General features: G+C 37.2%; 1 protein-coding gene and 1 pseudogene across 1 annotated transcript; one reads left to right on the plus strand and one right to left on the minus strand.

The window, feature by feature from the left end:
- Positions 1-15,365: 15,365 nt before the first annotated feature.
- Positions 15,366-15,475, minus strand: LOC149267088 (U6 spliceosomal RNA; annotated as a pseudogene).
- Positions 15,476-20,721: 5,246 nt separating this feature from the next.
- On the plus strand, positions 20,722-21,885 carry LOC149267089 (F-box only protein 6-like). Its single transcript, XM_089410179.1, has one exon. The coding sequence runs from the start codon at positions 20,722-20,724 to the stop codon at positions 21,883-21,885; it is 1,164 nt and encodes a 387-aa protein (XP_089266305.1).
- Positions 21,886-22,673: the final 788 nt, after the last annotated feature.

The raw sequence follows: 22,673 nt of genomic DNA on the forward strand, positions 1-22,673 counted from the left end.
TTCTGGCTAACTCACCCAGAATTTGAGGAATTAGTTAGAACAACCTGGCTCAACTTCAATCCTTCTGAAGGCACCAGAATGTCCAGGTTTCAGCAAAAACTCAAGCATCTTAAAGGAGTAATCAAACGATGGAATCATAATACGTTTGGCAACATCTTTACAGCTCAAGCCAATCTCAATTTAGAAATGAAGAAAATCCAGCAAACCATCATCACTGACGGGCGCACGGAGGAACTAACCAAGCAGGAGCAAGTCATAGAATCTAGAATTTTAGAAAGGGCTAAACAGGAGGAAATATTATGGAGGCAGAAATCAAGGATCAGATGGTTAAAAAATGGAGAAAAAAACACAAAATTTTTTCATAAAACTACGGTGCAGCGCAGAATGATAAATTACATTACTCACATCAAAAATGTACAGGGGGATAAAATTGAAACTCATGAGGGCATTGAAGAGGAATTTCTCAATTACTTTAAGAAAGCGCATCAGGAACCTAATATCAATAGAATGCCGGCTATCAATAAGCTTCTAAAGAACATACCAAAGATAATAACAGAGGAACACAACAGTCTTCTCATCAAGCCTATCAACTTAGAAGAAGTTGAAGAAGCAGTACAACACCTGAAGGAAGGGAAAGCGCCGGGTCCGGATGGTTTCACGTCAAATTTCTTTCACAAGTTCTGGGACTTGATAAAGGAGGAGGTCTGGCATGTAGTGGAGGAATCCCGGGCACTCAGATGGATGTATCCAGGGTTAAATGCCACCTTCATAGCCTTAATTCCAAAGGGGGAAGATTCCAATACTCCAGACAAGTACAGACCAATTGCTTTGTGTAATATCATCTATAAAATTACTTCAAAGGTAATAGCAACAAGACTAAAGCCGTTGCTCCCTCTTATTATCTCGCCCGAGCAATCGGGTTATGTAGAAGGACGTCAAATAACGGACGGGATTATTCTAACTCATGAGATAATCCACTCCTTAAAGCAAACCAAGAAGCCAGGTATGCTGCTTAAGCTAGATCTATCCAAAGCTTTTGATAGTCTCAGTTGGGTCTATATTCAAAAAATTCTTATAGCCTTTGGTTTTGCTCATTCTTGGGTCAGATGGATTTTTAACCTTTTATCTTCAGTTTTTTTCTCTGTTTTAATTAATGGTATTCCCTCGGCCACATACCGTCCCTCCAGAGGTATAAGGAAAGGAGATCCCTTGTCTCCCTTTCTTTTTGTAATTATTGCAGAAGGACTGGGTAGAAGTATCACCTCGACCACGCTAGCTCAGCAACTAAGAGGCCTTTCCTTCAATAATTCCCCTGCTTACTCCAACCAGCAATTTGTAGATGATAATATGCTTTTTGGCCATCCTTCGGTGCAAGAAGCTCGCCTCCTCAAATCAATCCTGTCAATTTTCTTTGATGCTTCTGGAGCCCTTATTAATCGAGTTAAATCCCAAATCTTTTTCTTCAATACCCCTGTTCCTACCCAAAAAGCTATTGGTCGAATTCTGGGATTCACTATTGCTTCCTTGCCATCCAAGTATCTTGGTGCCCCTTTAATGGCCTCAGCTCTAAAACACTCTTCCTGGAAGCAATTGTTGGAAAAACTAGAGTCACGACTCTCCCTCTGGACCAATCGTGCTCTGAATATGGCTAGCAGAATTGTTCTCATCAAGGCGGTCCTTCAATCCATGCCACTGTATCTATTCTCCATCCTGGCCGCCCCAAAATGGGTTCTCAAAGAAATCAAGAATCTCCAGCGCAACTTTCTATGGGGAAGCTCAGGTCAAAATCGAAAATGGGCTTTGGTTAAATGGGATAAAGTATGTCTTCCTAAGAATGCAGGAGGCATTGGGCTAAGAGACCCTGAGCATAGCAATAGAGAAATGGGTGCAAAAATTTGGTGGAGATGGCTAGCCCATCCTAATACTCCATGGGCCTCTCTCTGGACAGCTAAATACACAAGCAACAGTCCCATAGAAGAGCGAATATGAATGACAGAGATAAGCACGGGCTCAGTGATCTGGAATTCGGCCATACAACATAGAAGTCTCATACAAGAACACAGTTTTTGGGAAATTAAAAATGGAACAATTGCTCATTTTTGGGAAGACTCCTGGCAGCAATTACCAAAAATAAGAGACATACTCCAAGATCATCAAATTCCAGAGCGGGAGATCAATCAAGGCACCAAGGTCAGTCAATTCTGGAGCACAGATATGACTCAAGATCATAGGCAATGGAAAAATGCAAATCAATTTTTATTGCACAGCTCTGAACAAACGCAGCAACATCTCAATACAGAATTACAAAAGAGGCAAATCACTATCTCAGAAGAAATGGACATTTTAAGATGGGGTTATGAAGAGAAAGGAATTTTTACCACAAAGGAAGCGTATAAAATAATAGTCCAAGAGCACCTAAACAAAGATAATCTATGGGAGAAAATTTGGCATACTTTCAACTGGCCGAAGGTCTCTACATTCCTATGGCTCCTTTGTCACAATAGAATTTTAACTTGGGATAATCTTAGAAAGAGAAGCTTCTCAGGCCCTTCTATATGTCTCATATGCAGGCAGGAGGAGGAAACAACCATACATCTTATGCAAACATGTCAAACTGGAAGAAAACTTTGGGAGAAAGTCGCTTTCCATTGTCAAAAAGAAGGTAGAGTACAAGGAGATCTCAAAGCCACTTTACGCAACTGGAGTCAACAACCATTTCAAAGTAATCTCCTCAACACTCTGTGGCATCTTATACCTGGCCTACTGATGTGGAACATATGGAAAGAGCGCAATAGAAGAATTTTCAAAGATCAAACTATGTCTCTAGAGCAAATCTGGAATAAACTACATCAGAACATCATGGAGACTCTATCAATTAGAGAATGGCACTCAGACGACCTCCCCACATTACCTCAGGAAAAAACAGTATGGGATAAATGGAGGATCCAGATAAACCAAATGTCAATAAATAAAAGGAACCCCACAATGCAGGGAAAAGAATCAAGCAATTGAACTCCGCCGCCCATTAACATGTTCCAGCTTAACTTTGATGGAGCCTCAAAGGGAAATCCAGGGAAAGCAGGATATGGAGGAGTCTTCAGGGATCATAATGGTAATCCTCAATGCATCTTCATGGGCTCGATAGGCTGGGACACCAATAACTCAGCCGAATTGGAGGGCCTATGGAGAGGTCTCAAATTAGCCCATGAAAAAGGTTTCTTTCCACTAATTATAGAAGGGGATTCGCAAATCATAATCAGAATGATCATAAAACTTTTGCACGGTTCACCTATTCACAAAGTAAGCAACAGTTGGCGAATGGCCCAGAGGCTTGAGCTAATAAACAACTGGCTCTCTCAGCACCAAGCAATCTCATGTAAACATACCAGAAGGGAAGGTAATAAGCTCGCTGACTTTCTGGCCAATCTTGGAGTGGAAGCTAAGGGTGGCTTCTTTGAAGGTACTATCGCCAGCTTAGTTCCTGAGGACCAGATTGCCAAAATCCAGGAAATTGTCTCTCAGGACATTTCTCAGATAAAGAACACTCACCCGGATGCGGGTGACTCTACCAGCATTCAATGATGGACTTCGCTGGACAGACATCTGGCCTGACGGATGGCAGGCGGAAGGATTGTATGGTACACGTCGTAGGTTGGTATATCAGGTTCAGGGCAGAGGAATTAACTACCGCGCTGCCTCGAATTTGGTTTGAATTCATTGCAAGCATGGCTGCTCTGCATACACTTTGGTTCATTGATATGGATCCGCGTACCGCAGTTAATGACTGTGTTTATTATGAAGCAAAGCCGCTTCAGACTCACGGCATAGTCATTCGGGTCTGGATGTTAGAAAGGTTGTGGAATTGCCCTGAATTTCTCAGCGTTTTCATTACTTCTGGTTGGCTCTGTTTCAAACGCTCTCCCAGTTCTTTAGTCTCTGGAACCATGCCTCGAAGACGAGGAATCCCGCGCAGAGGCAGTCATTCAGGGAACAGAGGAGGCCTTCTTCGACATGCCCCTCAGAATGTTGCTCCCATCGCTTTGGCTCCTCCTTCTTCTCCGCCTTCGGACCAAGATAGGCCTCTCCCGAATACTTCTTATCAGACCTCCAGGTTTATCTTCCAAAGTCGGCTCAACAGGCCCATGGTGACAGTTAATTTTACCATCTTTGTCTCGGAGGAGGAGGGCAACCAGTTCAGTTCGTCTCCGTCCGCTCCTTCACTTTCTCAGGATGATAGTGTTCTGCTAGGGGACCTGACGGGGAGAGTGTTTCATGCGGACCACATGCAAGAGGATGCCCCTATTTCGGAAGCGCCTCAGCAGCCTGATCCAATACAGGAAGATGATTTAGCTTGCAGGACATCTCAACGAGAAGCTGGGGTTCTACATTTGGTTACTAATCCTGATGATGGTGAGCCGGTTCTGGACGAAGACGGTCTAGTGACCTGGGTAGCTTCTACTAGCCAGGCAAAGGAGGATACGCCAGCTTCACCAAGTCATGCAGATTGATCACAGCTCCTTCTTGCCGGGTCGCTTTCTTGCTTATATGCTTTGCAATCTTGGTCTTATGTTTTTGAGTTTGAAGTCAGAGGTCTATGTATGGTTTATTCTCATGCTACAGGTAGTAACAACAGCCAATACAGGCTTTAAATTTTGTCTTAAATATGCCTATGTTAGCTGCTACTCTGTTTTTTTGGTCAATATAGGCAATGAAGATGGTAGGTCTGGTCAGTTGGGTCAGTATGTCAGGAACCAAAGAAAATTTTTTGAAATCTATACTGTAAATCTGTTTGAAGGGCTGAACTGTAATGTCCCTGATTTTTTGGCTGACGAATGGCTGCAGCCTCCTCTGAGGTCTTGACCTCATTGTATATATTTTTTCACTTTTTTAATAGAATTAGTATTTACGGAGAAAAAAAAACAAGTACATTTACTCAAAAAATACAAGAGGAAGAGAGTTCTTATTAGCATATGCAAATTCCAACCAAGTTGGGGACTTCCACGTACCACCCAACCATAGATTGCGTTGAACCAAATATCTCTTTCAACCAATCAGCCCCGTGCCATATTCCAAGCATGAATGTGGGATCTAATGGAATAAACCAAACAAAACCAAACGAGGGCTTCTAGAGGCAAAACCACCTCAACCCTCAACTAGTGATTCCACCTCACGACCTAACATTGTAGAAATTTCACCTGTAGATCAATTGATAATACAATGTTCTAAAGCAGTATACTAGATCTAGTTCTACAATCAAACTTTGTGGAAGCTTAATCGAACATGAGCAATATCAAACACTGAACAAATATAACTGAGAAGAGAAGCAAACACACATGAACACAGAAGATAAACACTGGGAAAAGCATCAACCTAAAACCCCACTCTCTGTATTATCATACAAGTGGAAAATATCTCAGATTACACAAAGCCTTAGCTTGTAAGCCAACCAGCTCTCAGTACAATCTCAGAATACAGCTCACAGACTGAACAGACAACACATATGTCCATCCACAACCCTCCAAGCCTCCTATTTCCTTGTGCAATTTTTCTTGGGGTCCAATGATGTCACATGTGTGAATTGGCCTCATCACACTCACTAAACTGAAGAAGTAACTGCACAATCTCCAAGGAATAAATTCCTTCTGCATGCAAGAGATATTCACAATAGAATATTCTTGCAACTGATAGTACATTGTCCCTCCATCTGATCTCAACTGGGTCTCTGACAGAACTGACATGCATGAGTTATTTATGAGAGAATATTCAGTTATCTGAAGTGCAGTAGTTACATGCATGCAAGCATTAACTAACTGAACTCACAATCAATTCCTCCAACTGTTGGAACTAATCTAACTAGACTTAACTCAGTTAACTAAGCTAACTAATTACAACTCAAAATTACAACTCACTCTTATCTCTTTAACTAATGGATAAATCCCTTAATCAAAGGAATAATTGTTGCATGTCCTCACATAGACTTCATGTTTATTTTTCCTTAACTAATTAACTCAAGATGAATTAATTAATTAATTTACAAACAGCTGCTAAGATCAAATTCGAATTTTACTTCACTATTTTAGTTCAGGGACTAACTAAAATAGGAAGGTATCCCGAAATGCTATTTATGGCAGTGCTATTTTTAGCACTTCTATATTTAGCATTTCTTGTTGCTATTTTCAACAAACATCACTAACCATCACCATATCATTCTCTACCCAAGCAATCCAAGCCTCCACAATGTTTGTTCCAACCCGGCTCTAGCACTAGTAACTCAACCCACAACTGTTGCAAGGCTCTAGAGTGTTTGTCCAACCAAGGCTCTAGGACTAGTAACTCAACCCACTAAGGGCTCCAGATCATTTTTCCAACCAAGGATCCAGGACTAGTAACTCAACCCAAGTTGTTTTAGGGCTTCCAGAGTGTTTGTCCAACCATGGCTCTAGGAACTAATAACTCAACCCATAGGCATAAGGAACAAGAACACCAATAAGATAAAAAAGAAGAAGGAAAGCCCACAACACCATCGTTATCCAAGATCAAATGGCAAGGCTAGGAAAAACCGCTATCAATCCAGGCAATCATCCATGCCAATGAAAGATCATAACCAAATAACTTCATGCATATACCATGCACGTCAAAACTAGCAAGGAAATCATACATGCAACTTGGTACCTACAAAGCAATCCAGCCATATTTGTTGATTCCGCTGGCCCCTTATGCTTTCTTGCTTTCCTTTTCCTTCTTTCTCCAAATCCAACGTGCTTCAATAATGCTACAGGAAAACTCTAAGTGTGTAAGAGTATGAGAGAGAGAATAAAGAGAGAGATCGAAGCTAAAATTGACAAAAATCTATGGACTGATCCTCAGAAGCCTTTTTACAATTAAGGTCTCTATTTTCTTCAATTTCCTCTATTTTCCTTCAATTTTTCTCTCATGCAATTATGTGACCTTTCACCTTCCATTTCCCCTATTTTCCTTTATTTCATAAATAAAATGTCATTTAATGTCTCTTTTCCTTTGCCAATGCATTTACCAATTTCCATAGCCATTAATTAATGATAAGTGATCACCCATCACTATGTTATTGCCCAACAGTCAACTTGGAATACATGTCCCATGACCTTGGTATTATTTTGCCTTTATTAACTTTATTACATGGATTTTTAACTAGAGTTGTTACAACGATTGGGGGTTTATTAGTTTCTATTTTACATATATAGCTTAAAGTGATTTATTTTAGCCTTTAAAATTATTAATATTATCTAGAATAATTTTTTAGGTGAATATTCAAATGTTTTGACCCAACGACCTCTAAATTTGATTTTCCAGGTTGCTAGAAATTCAATTTTTATTAAAGGTTCAAGGCTTAAAGGTGGTATAAATTAACCATCCTTTATTATTTTATCCTCTCGACCCCTATATTTAAGAACTAGTAAGTGTTCAAACACTTTTGGGTGGTTTTTAAAGAGGCTTACTTATTGATTTATTCATTTTCTACAGAATTAAAACCCTGATAAAAATATGGAAAGAAGGAATTTTATAAATGAGCCCCAAAACTGTGTGTTCAATCATTGAATAACTTCTCTAACTGGTTAAGATATTTAAAATACATCAAATTGGTTGCTCACATTCCATATCTAAAGCAATTTTGAATATCTTTGCTTGTTGTTAGAGATTTATTTATTGATTTGCAACCTTGTTAAATAGGAAAAAAAGCATTATTGTTCAACAACTCTTCTAAATAATTATTGTATCATAAAATAAAATTTATTTTATGGTTAGTATATTTCAAGTACATTAGTTTATGTTATTTATTTGAAAATTTTCATCAAGTTTTATTGTACTCATATGTTGGTTTAGTTAAAAGTATATTATATATTTTTAACATTAATATAGTAAGACAACAATATGAAAATCTTCCCTTCAGCGATTAGACCCCATTATAAGGCATTGGTCTTATAGCGATTTGGTTGAAGCATCTCACGAGAAGCCTCCCGTAGCCTTGTGGTAGGATTTTGGGCTTAAAAAGTGGGGACTTAGGCTGACATGGCAGTGGGTCTTTGTCCTATGTGTGCTAACCATAAAACATTGTACAAATCTTCAAAAACCCACTAAATGGAGCAGCAATAGGGTAAGTAATGCATGAATGAGATTTTGTAACCAAGCTATGCAAGAAGACGAAAATTAATGAAAGGAAAAGGCGCATAAGGGAGGTGGTAAAAATAGGCCAAGGAAAGGGGTAGCTTAGGACCCATGACTACTCCCTTTTCATATTATAATGCTCAAGAATAATAGAATTTAATAGATTGTAAAAATATTTTGGCATCATACATGAAGTAAACCCTTAATTTATCATTAACCACTTGCACCTACTAATTGATGTGTCAGCATAGGACTTGTTCCTTCCCTAAGGGTTGGAAGCACATAATAGAGCCTTTGCATAACCCTCCCATATCTAAGCATGGTAACTTATTTACAAATCAAAAGTTAGGGAAAAAAAATTGAAGATGATGCTTGTGTGAGTACTTTGGTGCCTTTTGCATTAGATATGGGCCATTTTGATACTCTTATGGTTATTTTACATATTACCTAAGTTACCGAGTTCGACGAATTTTAACGTTGACATTTGAAATTTGCCAAACCTAAAACCAAATTAAATTTGTTCATTTAAATTCATTGGAAAAATTCAAATTGAACATAAACATGAACCTAAAAATAATATTCAAATGGATTCAATCAGGGTTTAATCTTATTTAAAATTTTCTCATTTAAATTTGTTGTCCAATTTTAAAATGAAAACATATGTGAACCTGAAATCAATATTCAAATGGGTTCAATGAGGGTTTAATCTTTTTCTATTTTTTAAATAGAGACATCAATTCTTGAAGCCTCCATTATGTGTAGTTCAAAGTGAAATGTGTGCATTTGTGTGTGTGTGTGTGTGTGTGTTATTGAAAGAACTTAAAATATTTTTAATAATAATAATAATTTAAATTAATACAACTTATTTATTTATTACAATAGTTAGATAATAATATATATATATATATATATTTCCTTTTTCAAAAAGCAAAAACCAACAACTTTCTATTAAATAAAAATTTGTTTAAATATAGCATGCATATAACATATGTGGTATTATATTCCCCGTGTTATATATGATTAATATTCATAATGATGTAGATAACCTAGGGACAACAAGCCTAAGGCACCACACTAAAAAAAAACAAGAAACAGGGCATGCAGACCCTTCAAAGAACCTTGTGGGGAGCACCATATAAGCCGAAACGGGCAACCACACATTACTATGGAATATGTCAAAAGATACTCTGACCAGAAAGAAACTAAACCAAAAGATACTCTGACCGGCAAGAAAATCTTGGAGATGCTCTAACAGGCCTTTATTTTGCATATGCACCAAGTGCATACCAATGAAATATTCACCCTCCAAAGACAAGAATAAAGATTTATATTTTAAAAAAAAACCATGGGACAACAAACCCTAGGCTACAAGACTATGAAATAAAAAAAAAAAAAAAAAACCAAGCATGCATGCCCAATGTGAAATAACAAAAACCAGGCATGCATGCCAGTTGAAAAACCTCGAAGGGAGCATCATACAAAGTCAACAAGGCTTGCAAATTAAAACCCAAAATAGAGTAGCTGACAAAAACAAGGATGAAACCGAGTGATAGGGCACATGCCTCCCTTGAAGCCACATAATCTAGCCCGTGACAAGCTACAAGAAAATTGAGCCATGAGAACAAGGAGAAGCTTACAGAAACACCTGATAGAGGTATTGTAGATTTTTACTATAGATTCAACAACTTATGTGATATGATAAAACACAAGACAATAATCTACTCTACTCTTCAACGGAAACCAAAATTGATTGATGAAAACAATAAGAAGAAAATGAAGAATATCAATCAAATATAACACAATATTTCTCTGGGGAAAGAAACTGCTAAAAACCCCGACTACCTATATTACATTAACCAAAAGATCTGAGAAGAAAATATAATGTTTGTTCATCCTGAACATTTCCTGCACTAGCACAATCTAACTCTCTGCCTCACAAGCTAGATCAAGCCAACACTTATCCTATTCTACTTCCTGCCAAGCCCCTACTTCCTTGCACAATTCCTAGAGGAATTAGCCCATATTTAATTGGGAAATCCACTCTCCATAACTGCGCAATCCAAACATAAGTCCTTAACTTATTGAATGCACCATCTGTAAAATTTAAAAAATTATACAACTTATAGTACATTGTCCCTAAACTCTAATCTCAACCGGGCCTTAATCTAAACTAACATGTGTGAATTATTTGTGAGTGAATCTTCAGTTAACTGGTGTGGTACTAGTGATGCACTGGTGCAATACTCCACTACTAGATCTCTACTAGTTCCTCCAACAGTTAGAACTAGTTTAAATAACTATAACTCAATTAGACTGAGTTATCTAATTACAACTCCAAAGAACTCAACATGGGCCCCTAAAATTTAGGGATCACTCTACATGACTCTAGATAGACTTCCATCTCGAATTTCCTAAGTCAATTAAGCCAATTTAACTGAATTAACTATTACAAGTTGCTATGAGAATAAAATTTCGATTTAATTCACAATTTAATTCAAGTACAAATTAAATTAGAATTTCTTGTTGCTATTTTTAACACTTCCTCTCAACAAGAAAGGGATTATTAGCTACCCCGATCTTGTCTCTGTGAAACTCAAATTTGCATCTTGACAATGCCTTTGTCAAAATATTTGCATCCTGCTCCTCTCTAGGAATGTACTCCAACAACATAATCCTCCTCTGCACATAATCTCAAAGATGATGATACCATATATCAATATGCTTGGACCGATGAAAACCTAGATTTTCAAAGAGTTTGATACAACTCTAATTGTCACAAGAATCTTACTCATCTAGATAACCTCACAAGCTACTTGACTAGCAACCATGTACTCTGCCTCTGCTGAACTGAGCGCAACTGATATTTTTTTCATGTTGTACCAAGAAACGACCACTGACCCAATACTAAAGATCCCTCCTGAATTTCTCTTCCTATTAGATGGACACCCTGCCCAATCTGCATCGGTGAAGCCTTGAAGCTTCACTCTCTCTATCCGTCTGTACCATAAACCATACTGATTAGTGCATCTGGCGTATATAACACATACTTGGTTTCCTTCTAATAAATCTTGGTTGGCTTAACCATCGCTTGAATAAGTTGGTTAACTGCATAGCATATGTCTAGTTGTGTGTTCACTAAATACATGAGTGAACCCACAAGCTGTCTGTAAATAGTAGCTTCCATTACTTCACCAAAAGTAACATCCTCCTTCCTCTAGTTACCTACTAGAGGAGTCTCCATGAATTTACTTCTCTCCATGTGGAACCTTTTCAGTATCTCGTTGGCATACTTTCCCTAAGAGACAAAAAGTTCCTCATCACCTTACCATAATTCCATGCCTAGAAAGTAGTGCATGAGCCCCAAGTCCTTCATTTCGAACTCTCTTGCAAGGTCCTCTTTGCAAGACTTGATCAAATTATCATCGCTAGTCATAATCATATTGTCGAAATATAAAACAATAATCAACAATTTACCTTCAACCACAATATGGTAAAGGTTCACATCTGCTTCACTTTTTGTGAAGCCCATGCCAGTGAAGTAGCTATCGATCCTGGTGTACCAAGCATGAGGTGCTTGTTTCAACCCATACAATGCTCACTTGAGTCGACACACATGCGACTCTCGGTCAAAGGTATCAAAACCTTCAGGATACTCAACATACACCTCTTCCTCAATTATGCCATTAAGGAAGGTTGTCTTTAGATCCATATGATGTATCTTCCATCCCATCTGTGCTGACAGTACCAAAATGGATTTGATTGACCAGTACCTTGCAACAGGAGAAAAAGTATCATCGTAATCAATCCCCTCCACCTGAGAAAATCTTCGGGCCACAAACCTGGCCTTGTGTTTCGCCACACTACCATCCATTGCTTGCTTTACCATGTAAATCCATCGAGAACTCACCACTGACTTGTCTGCCGGTCTTGGGATCACATCCCAAACACTATTCCTGACAATGGATTCATACTCCTCAATCATGGCATCAACCCAAACTAGTTGTTGCACTTCTTCCTCAAAAGAGGATGGCTTTGTCTCAACACATCATCTCATAAGAGCCATGTATCCAATGTACCTCTCTGGTGACCTCCTCTACCTGTGTTATGATGTGGGTGATGCCACATTCTGTCTCTCATCGTGCAATAACTTGTCAGCCTCTCTAGTGCAATTTATCCATTTATGGAAGGCTCTCCATGAGTAGGTGTCTCCACTCCCTTACCCTCTACAAGTGGCTGCTCCACATCAATCTAAGGTTCCTCCTTAGGAACTCAAAGCTCCTCAACCACATGCACCTGAAGCTCCCTCTCAAGGGAACATCTCATGGCCTTCTCTTCATCGAATTTCACATCCCTACGAACCATTGTCATCTTGTTGGTCGGTAAGTACACCAGATAGTTGTGAGGCGTATCAGTGTACCCCACAAAAATCTGCAACTTTGTTGTTGGATCAAGCTTATTCCATTCATCTTTGGTTACATGGCAGTATATTGATGAACCAAAAATCCTGAAGTGACCCACATCTGGTTTCTTCCTTGAAAAAGCCTCTTCTAGTGTACTCATCCCAAGAATTCGATGAGGGCTTTTATTCTACAAATAAACAGTTGTGTTGCATGCCTCGACCCACAAGTGTAGTGGTAGGCCCTGATCATGAAACATCACCCGTGGTGCCCCTACTATGCTTCTATTCTTCCTTTCATCCATCACATTCTGTTGTGGGTTATGAGGTGTTATCAACTCTTTCCGAATGCCTTCTACCACACATAAGTTTTTAAAATCATTCGACACATACTCTCCACCGTTATCACTCCTGAGAGATTTAACCTTCCTTCCAATATTTTTCTCGGCCAATGCTTTAAATTCAAAAAACTTTGCAAAAGTATGATCTTTCTTCTACATGAAGAAGATCCAACATATACAAGAAAAATCATCAACAAATATAACATAATACATGTTCTTGGTTGTGGAGGTTGTCAAGAACGGACCACGCACATCTGAATGGGCCGAGGATCACCTATGCTTGATTGTATTTGTCGTGAAAGGAAGATTTGGTGTATTTTCCTAAAGTACACCCTTTGCATGTGTCAACTGGCTCTAGTGTACATTTGGGAAGACCGGTAGAAATTTTTTGCATGATTTTTAAAGCACCATGACGCAAGCGACCCGACCTCTTGTGCCAAAAATCACATTGTCTCGGCTCTGCACCCTCTCTGCTTTCATGCTTAAGGCAGAATAATCTTCTACTTCCAACTTAAATATATTCTTCACTCGAAACCCTGTCCTCTTTACCTGTCCCGTGGCTATGTGATGAAAGAACGCCTTTCCCTTACTAAAGATCACAACATAGCCTCTATCCTCCAACATGGCAACAAATACCAAGTTCTTCTTCAAACCAAGAACATACATAACATGTCGCAAAGTGAGGGGAGAACCTGACTCCCTCTGAAAGGTAGTTGTACCAAGCCCGGTAGCACTATACCTCCCATCATCACCCATATTGATATGCATTTAGAGATCCTTCTCCTCCAATTTACTGAAGAACTCTTTGTTACCAGTCATGTGGAAAGAAGCTCCACTGTCCAGGTACCGTATACTACCCATCATTGTTGACACCATACATGCAATTAGGTTAAAGTCTAGTTCGAATTGTGAGGCAAGAACCTCACCTGCCGCTCCTCCTGAGGGCTTAAAACCCCGACTATCTATATTGCATTAACCAAAAGGTCTAAGAAGAAAATACAATGCTTGTTTGTCCTGAACAATTCTTGCACTAGCACAATCTAACTGTCTACCTCACAAGCCAGCTCAAGCCAACACTTAGCCAATTCTGTTGCTTGCTAACCCCCTACTTTCTTTTGCAATTCCTATAGTAATTAGCCCATATTTAATTGGAAAATCCACTCTCCATAACTGCACAATCCAAACATAGGTCCTCAACTAATTGCATGCACCATCTATAAAATTTAGAAAATTATACAACTGATAGTACATTGTCCCTGAACTCTAATCTCAACCGGGTCTTCATCTAAACTGACATGCATGAATTATTTGTGAGTGAATATTTAGTTAACTGGTGTGGTACTGGTGATGCACTCATGCATTACTCCACTACTAGACCTCTACTAGTTCCTCTAACAATTAGAACTAGTTTAACTGACTATAACTCAGTCAGACTGAGTTATCTAATTACAACTCAAAAGAACTCAACCTAGGCCCTAAAATTTAGGAATCACTCTACATGACTCCAGATAGACTTCCAAATCAAATTTCCTAATTCAATTAAGTCAGTTTAACTTAATTAACAATTACAAGTTGCTATGAGAATAGAATTTCGATTTAATTCACAACTTAACGCAAGGAAAAATTAAATTGGAATTTATTGTTGTTATTTTTAACAGGTATATCCCTCAGGTGGCAAGCACGAGACATGAAACTAACACGATGTCAATGAAAATCCCAAAGCCTAATGAGCAAAGCGATTGACCAGGAGTAGGAAACAACAATGAGGAGAAGCGGTGAAACCTTGAGTGCCATAGAAACTCAAAACCCACGTAGAGAGGGAAGCAGAACCCCAAGCTCCACATAAACCTGAAACCCACCACACAAACACCAAACATAGAGAGCATGTAAGGAAATGAAAAAAAATACCAAGTAACAGGTCAAAGGCCACAAGCATCATGGACGTGGAGGTTTGGAACCATGGATCCATGGCAGCTAAGGTTCCAGCTGCCCCACTCCCAAGACAATGCAATTGAGGTTATTTTCAAATTTATATATAGTTTAGAATTATGCTAATTGGGGTGAACTCACAACAAATCATACTCTACTCATGCGTTTATGCCACCTTGTTTCTCTTTTATACCAATTGTGATCCAGGCGTATGCATAGGCCATTTCAGTGTATGACCACATGAAATCAAAGAATTTGTATGAAGTACTAGAAATAAACCCCAACACAACTACAAAAGATAGAAAAAGGGCTTATAGAAGGCTAGCCAGGGAGTTCCATCTTGATCACATGGCTTCTCCTCACAATAAAAATATGAACACCCAAATGTTTTTAAGGATACACAATGTGTATGTCACTTTCTCGAATCCAAATGACTGTGCGAAATATCACTGCTAGTGTTCAGATCCACTGTGGGTTCCCATTACATGGAAAACTTTAGAAATTAACAACAAAAATGCACAAATGTCATACATAGTGCCAATTGTATTCTATGTGCAAAAGAATTGAATCATTTCTTGAATTGTGCATATCATCCTTGCATAGGGGCCATGCTAATATTCTTTGTATGCCATCCTAATTTAAATTTTTATATAATCATAATTTAGATTTATATAATTTATTTATTCATCACTGTAGATTATATATAATAATATATAAATTTTAATATATTTATAGAATTAAGTTAGAAAAGTTAATCATTTGAATTATAATATATAATTAATATTAGTTATTTAATATTTTTATTACATTATGAATGTTAGGTTATATAATAAAAATTATATATATATATATATATATATATATAGATAACTTGTCGAACTTCAAGTCGAATTTTTACATATAGATTTTTATTGTCATTTTTTTTAATTTCAAGGTTCTCGAATTCAAACATGACCTCAAACAAGGTAGCTTAGCCTATGACGATGATCTCACTTGATTTTGAGGGTATGTTTAAAATGCTTACCCTAGGCTTGTTTGATGATGAAATGTTGAACATGAGGTTTTTATTTAATGACTGGACATCTTGTTGATGAGGAGATGGCATTTTTGAGTGAGGACCACTCTTTTTGACCCACTTATCACACATTTTGATGGTGATATTCACTTTTATAGGATGAGGTAACCCTTGGATACCTTTTTAATCACATGTGTGGGTTAAGAAGAGCCTTATTGCCATGTTTTATCATTGAGATGACCATTTTTTAGGTCAGTTTGTGACCTACTTAATGTGTAATCACATATTTTATTGTTTTTAGGGACTCTAGTCAATTTTACTCCTAAAATGACTTGATTTCCCTCCCATAAATAGAAGGAAGTTTATTTGGAGAGAATCATTATAACGAACTCATTTATCTCTTAGAGAGTGCACATTAGTAGATTGTTTTTCTCTTGCATGCAATGGAACATTGATGTGGCAAATTGTCTTGGGGAAGATATTGTGATTGGAGCGAATTTTCAAATTTTCTCCTGGATGATGATGTCATTCTATCTTGATATTGTAAAATTTTATTGTGAGTACCTTCTTCCTTTTTGTAACTTTCGTAGAATTAGGGTTTCGTTGAAATTTTCACCATATTTGTTAAATCTTTTATGCCTTTAACATCTCCTATTACAAAATTAGCATCTAGTTTCAATCAAGGAATCTTGGTATATAGCTTCCTTGACTTCTTTTATCTTCAGTTGACTAAAAGTCGCTAGAGTTTTGATGAAGAGAAACCACTTTGTAGCATTTTTTCTCTCATAACTCATTCTAATCAATATTTCTTCCATAGACCTCACCCTTTGACTGCATTATCCCATGATTGAGAAAATGCATGAAGCCATTAACATATCAATCCTAATAAAATCTAAAATCTTAAAAAATATTTTTTATGCTTTCTAAGGAAATTTTGGGTTAGATTACGACAAAATCTACATTTAATAACATTAAATACCTTGGAACTCATAGTCCTAGGGTTAGGCTTTGAATATGATCAGTTGAAAAAGCAAAATTATCATCTTTTGTGCATTTTTAAGCTACTTTTTTAGGATTGATGTCTATTGTTTCATGGTTATTTTATGCATTTTTCAACCTTAAACATATTTCAATAAATTTGGAATTAAACAATGGATATGGAATTTCAAAATAATGATTATTACAACCTATTTACTTATTTACTCTTTTAATAGCTCTTGTTTGCTTATTATCATTTATAGGCTATTTTTTTATCATTCTCATAAATTTTGCTTGTTGTAAATTGTGCTTCTAGAAAACCCTAATTTATAACATCAACTGGTAATTTGAAGGTAACATGTGTTTGGGATCTATCTGATCCTCTCCAATACCATTCAATACCTTTAGATTTAGCCATAGGTCTTTTGAAATTCTTCCCTTGAATTATCTCTCCTCTCACCTATGCCTTCTATATTGAATATCATATTTGGGTGTTTTATTTAGCAAAACCCTTATGGGCTATTTATCTTTGGAGTTCTTGTGTTATCTAATCTCTAAGATTTGTTGGGAAGCTATTAAAATTGGAAACTAGGGCCAAATTCAACCTTAGGAAAACTCATATGATGGAGATGATTATTGCATTAGGTTCCTCTTTCTCAGAGGTACAATTTTGATATAAAGATCATCTCATTATAACAAGCAGAAATGGAACTATGAATTTATTTCTCCTATGATCAAATTGTCAAGGTCGGCTCCAGTCAAATGTAGGCTCATGAAGCCCAACAGATGTGTCTTTGCATCCTCAACGAAGTGTATAAATAGGAGAGAATTTTCCCTCATTTGGAGATCATCTCATCACAACTTCTCTCTCTTGATTGGGTCGTACAACATTGGAGGCTTCTCTCTTCTTCTTTGCATGTGTGGCTAGGCATCTTTCTCTCTACTTCGCACATGTGGTAGGAGACCGAGTCTTTCTAGGCAGATTAGACCATTATTTCAAAGCGTTGACCAGGGGATTTTGACTAGCGTTGACCTCGGTTTTTGGGCCAGAATTTTGATTTTTCTAGGCCACATTTATTGGCACAAAAATCGAGGCATTTGGAGTGGTTTGACCAATGTTGACTTTAGGTTTGACTTCAAAAATTACAACAGACTTTCTCTCTCCTTTGACTGGGTTTGACCAAAGAATTTGAGCTGATTTGAAGGTCAAATTGAACTACTGATTGTAGGACATTTTTGGGTAGCTTTGACCACTGTTGACTTTCTAGTTAGTGCTGATTTGACTACTGATTTGGCAGATCTGTTTTGGGCTTATATTTGTACTCTCTCTCTCTCTGTTGAACTATTGGAGAATAATAAGAAGATTTGATCAAAGGGTTTCCCCACGTTGGGGTTTGTCCTTGACATCCACCATATCTTGTGTCCTCTTGTCTTGGCTTGTCTTATGTATATGATTTTATGTTCTATATGCATTTACTATCAATGTTTATATGTTAATGTGATTGCTACTGGATATAATTGGAATTTGTCATTGGGATGCTAAAGGAAAATTGAAGAAAATTGTCTTAAGCATAGAACAAACCATTGTTATCTAAAATTAACAGAAGCCTTCCTTGTGGGGATAATATTCATCCAAAGAAAAATAGGGGAATAGTTTCTAATGTGACAATGGAGGTTGATCCCATCGTTGCCCTTAATCTAGAATGCTTAACAAGGTTTTCACACTCAGTTGATAGATTTTGCGGCAACATGGCCCAAAACCATCATCTCAAACCTTTTGAAAACCCACCATTCTCTTGTTGGTCTCCTTAAGAAAAGGGCATCCTCAGAGCTATCATGAATTAATAAGTACCTGGTGCAAGCACTGAAATGCTCCATAAGGATAGCATCACCCAAAATGGAGTGAGAAATGTATGGGTACAAGTCAAGGAATAGATCCCATAGGAAATAACTTGGACTACGAAGTTCAATAAAGGTAGAGAAAGTAGCAAGTCACAATGAAAATGTCTTAAAATAGAGTAGTACCTTGACCTCAAATCCACATGAATATGGTGTGCTCTTTTGAAGCAACCCCTAAAACTTTGTCTAAAAGGGAATTGGTAACACATGGTACACCTCCAAATCCCCTTAAGCCACTGGGATGATGAGTTCCCTCTTTGCAAGCTAAAGTCCAATGTTAAGCTACAATTTTCATCTCTTATGATGTAAGGAGATGTGTAATGTAATGTGCCTTCTTAGCTCTATCTACCAAATACTATACATTAATAATGATTGACTAAACCCATCAACTTCTTTTTTCATAAACATTTATTTTATTGCATCAAGAGTAGCTTTTATAATCTAATATATATGGGATTTGAAAAAAAATCTATAATATTTATAACAATTAATATTAATAATACTATATGTTGGGCACATATACATACAAATCGAAATATCCCTCTTTTCCTAAATACCACAAAGATGTTAGATCTAAGACTTTTTTATCCATAATGTAGATATAAGTCTTTTGGATTAATCACATTGTTAGGATTTGGTCGACGTTTCGAACCAACTAATGTGGTTCATCCTCAGGACAAGGTGAGAAATTGCGAAATCCATCGATCAGAAGGAATAAATAGTAAGGATGCATCATTGCCCAAAGTTGGCCGTTAAAAATTAGTTGTTGGTAAATTAGTTAATAGGTACTATTTATTCCTTCTAATTGATGGATTTCTCACCTTGTCCTGAGGATGAATCACATTAGTTGCTAACTAAGTATTTTCTCTACCTATTAACTAATTTACCAACAACTAATTTTTAACCGCCAACTCTGGGTGGATTTTTCACCTTGTCGTGAGGATAAACCACATTAGTTGCTCACATTAGTTGGCTCAAAACGTGGACCAAATCCTAACATTGTGATTAATCCAAAATGCTTATATCTATACCACAAAGATGTTTGTAAGAATTTTACATAATAAGAAAACTTCTATATAAAATGATAAAAAGAAAGGAATACCATATTCATAATAAATAGAAACACTTTTAAATAAAGAGAGATATTTAGCATATCCATATCTTTATAAAACTGTACTTAGAAGGTAATATTCATATTAAATGGTGAAAAAAACTTGCAACTCAAGGTAGTCAATTCCTCTTATAGGGGTTTGATTGATAAGAAGTGAAAAATGGATATAGAATGATACAATTTAAGCTAACATGTGAAAAAGAGACAACAACAACATTTATTTTAGTTTATAATTTATAATATGTTTAATAATAATTAGAAAAAAATGAAAAATAAAAAACCATTGGTTACAATCCATCTTAGCTTGACAACCATGGGAAGGCCTAAATCATTAGAGGCGTAAATCTTCAAATTTCTGCATTCCAAACCACTTTGATGCGAAAAATCCCAAATCATTAGAAAAATAAACTAGCAAATTTTTACTGTTAAAAAATATATATATATATTTTCAAAAAACAAACCGTTCAAGTTGAATCATTTAATGTTAAAACAAATTTACTAATAAAATAAATTAATTTAAATCCATCTAAAACTTAATATTTTACACTCCAGAAGTTTATATTTTAATATTTTTTTCCCTATTATATTCCATATGAAAAAAATATATTTATACTTATACTGCATTTTATTTCTATCATGATTATAGGTCATTCTATAACATCAGAAATTTAAGATGTATCTGTTATTAGTACAAAGATAAATCTAAGTGTGATTGGTTTGCTAAAGCCCTAGCTTCGACAAATATACACTCTTATTATCCTTTTCCTCCTTTTATTAAAACCCTTGCTAGCTTCGACAAATATACACTCTTATTATCCTCTTCCTCCTTTTATTAAAACCCTTGCTAAGTTTTTTCTGTACAACTCGCTTCAACGCCTTAGATTCCAATTTTGTCGAGCCTTGTTTGAAAATGGCGCAGTCGAAAAAACGCTCAAGAACCTATGATGATCTGTATGATCATTTAAAAGAAGAAATACTGTCGTGGCTGCCAGTGGAATGTGTGTGCAGATTTCGTAGCGTCTCGAAGCAGTGGAATAATCTCCTGTCATCACACAATTTCATAACAAAGGTATGGAGAAAGAAGCCTGCTAACATGAACCCATGGCTCGTTGTGCACCCTGTCAACTCCGATGGTTTGGCATACTGCTTCTTCACACGAACCTGGAAGACGACCTCCTCCATCTTCATTGAAAATGCAAATAATAATGGAGAAAACCGAATCTTGGGATCAGCCGCAGGCTTGTTCTTGCTAATAACTGCACCAGTTTTATTTGTATGCAATCCTCTTACAAGAACTTTGCTAGAACTCCCCTCTATTAAATGCACAACAATTGATGTCGCAGGGATCATGGCAGAGGAGGGCGAAAGCTCTGACACATACAAGGTAGTAGTGGTGGGCATATCAAGTCTTCTGAATGCGCATTTAATAGAAATATATGATTCCAAGGACAAGGCATGGAGAATTGCAATGCAAGTGCCAAAGGAGAATGCCATAATGATGGGTCGGGGGACCGAAATGGTTTTCTGTGGCGGTTTCATGTACTGCTTGATGAGTACTGTTGATTATGATGGCTACAACGTTCTGGCTTTCAACATCAGAGAGGGGACTTCTTTCTCTACACCTTTGCCAAAGATGGCTAATGGAGAGAAAACTTACCCCTATCTGGTAGCCTGTGGATCGCGACTTCTGTTGTCAAGGGGCATATTCAAAGCAAGGGAGCAGCTCCTACAGGAGTTGATCATATGGGAGTTTGAGAAGGTGAAGGTGGAGTCCTCATCTTCCTCATCATCAGGGTGGAAGGAAATTACCAGAATGCCTCCACCCTTATGTGAGGGTGTTAACAGGACTATATTTATTGCTGAATACCCATTTATGTGTTGCGTAGGAGTTGGGGATCGTGCCTGCTTTGTAAGTAATGGAGATGTTCAAGTGATAGAGGTGGTTGTTTACAATGTTGGTGAAAAGACATGGAGCAGTCTTCCCAGCTGTCATTTAGATGAGGAAACTGGTCACAAGGTATGGGAAGGCAGTGTTATGGTCTTTGAACCAAGGCCAGACATGAGGGTTCTGTGAAGCCTGGTATGAATTCCTTTTCCTTTTACATCACCACCTTCTAACATTTTAAACATGATTTCTCTCTTATTTAGATTTAAATTTACATTTTTCTCTGCAAAGTTGCCTTGCTCTACAATGTTTTTGATATCAATAGTGATACGAACTTGTTTTATTTTGGTAATTAAAAGATGTTCTTAATACTTATTACTGATCTAAAAATTTATTACAAAACTGGGGTGGCCAGAGCCAATCCCCTGTTGTGGTTTGGAAGTGGCTTTTAAAGCTTTTATGCATGATATTCTAGCCATCTTTACAATGGCATGATATGAATTTCTCCAATATATATTTCTGCCCTGTAACAAAATTTGGCTTCCTAATGGTTGGACTGATTTGCTTTCTAGAGATCAGATTGAAGCTGCATGGATATAAACAATAGAACCTGCATTTAAAATCTGAATCTTTGAGAGAATGGGCCACGATGTTAAACCATCCAAGAATGGATGACCCAACCTTTTGGAAGAACTCTATTGCACACTTACTTGGCACAATGTTAAACTATCCAGGAATGGAAAATCCAACCCTTTTGGAAGAACTCCGTTGCAAGCTTGATTTAAAATCCCTAGCGAAATTCTAGCATATTTTTGAGAAAAATCTTGCAATTTTTTTGGCAATCTGGGTTACAGTGTCAAAATTTAGGGTTTGGGGTAAGCCAGGGTTTTTGATGGTGCTGAATCTATTTTCACTTTAAAAAAATGATTAGGGCCAGAAATTTTTTGATGTGTTACAATTGTCAAACTTCAAACTTC

Source organism: Pinus tabuliformis, chromosome 6 (assembly GCF_031772625.1).
Source record: "Pinus tabuliformis cultivar Carrire ecotype Pingquan chromosome 6, CPIR1, whole genome shotgun sequence".
Taxonomy (NCBI): domain Eukaryota; kingdom Viridiplantae; phylum Streptophyta; class Pinopsida; order Pinales; family Pinaceae; genus Pinus; species Pinus tabuliformis.

Bases quoted from the DNA above. Each gene is read 5' to 3' on its own strand.
- LOC149267089 (XM_089410179.1), top strand. From the start codon at position 20,722: ATGGCGCAGTCGAAAAAACGCTCAAGAACCTATGATGATCTGTATGAT.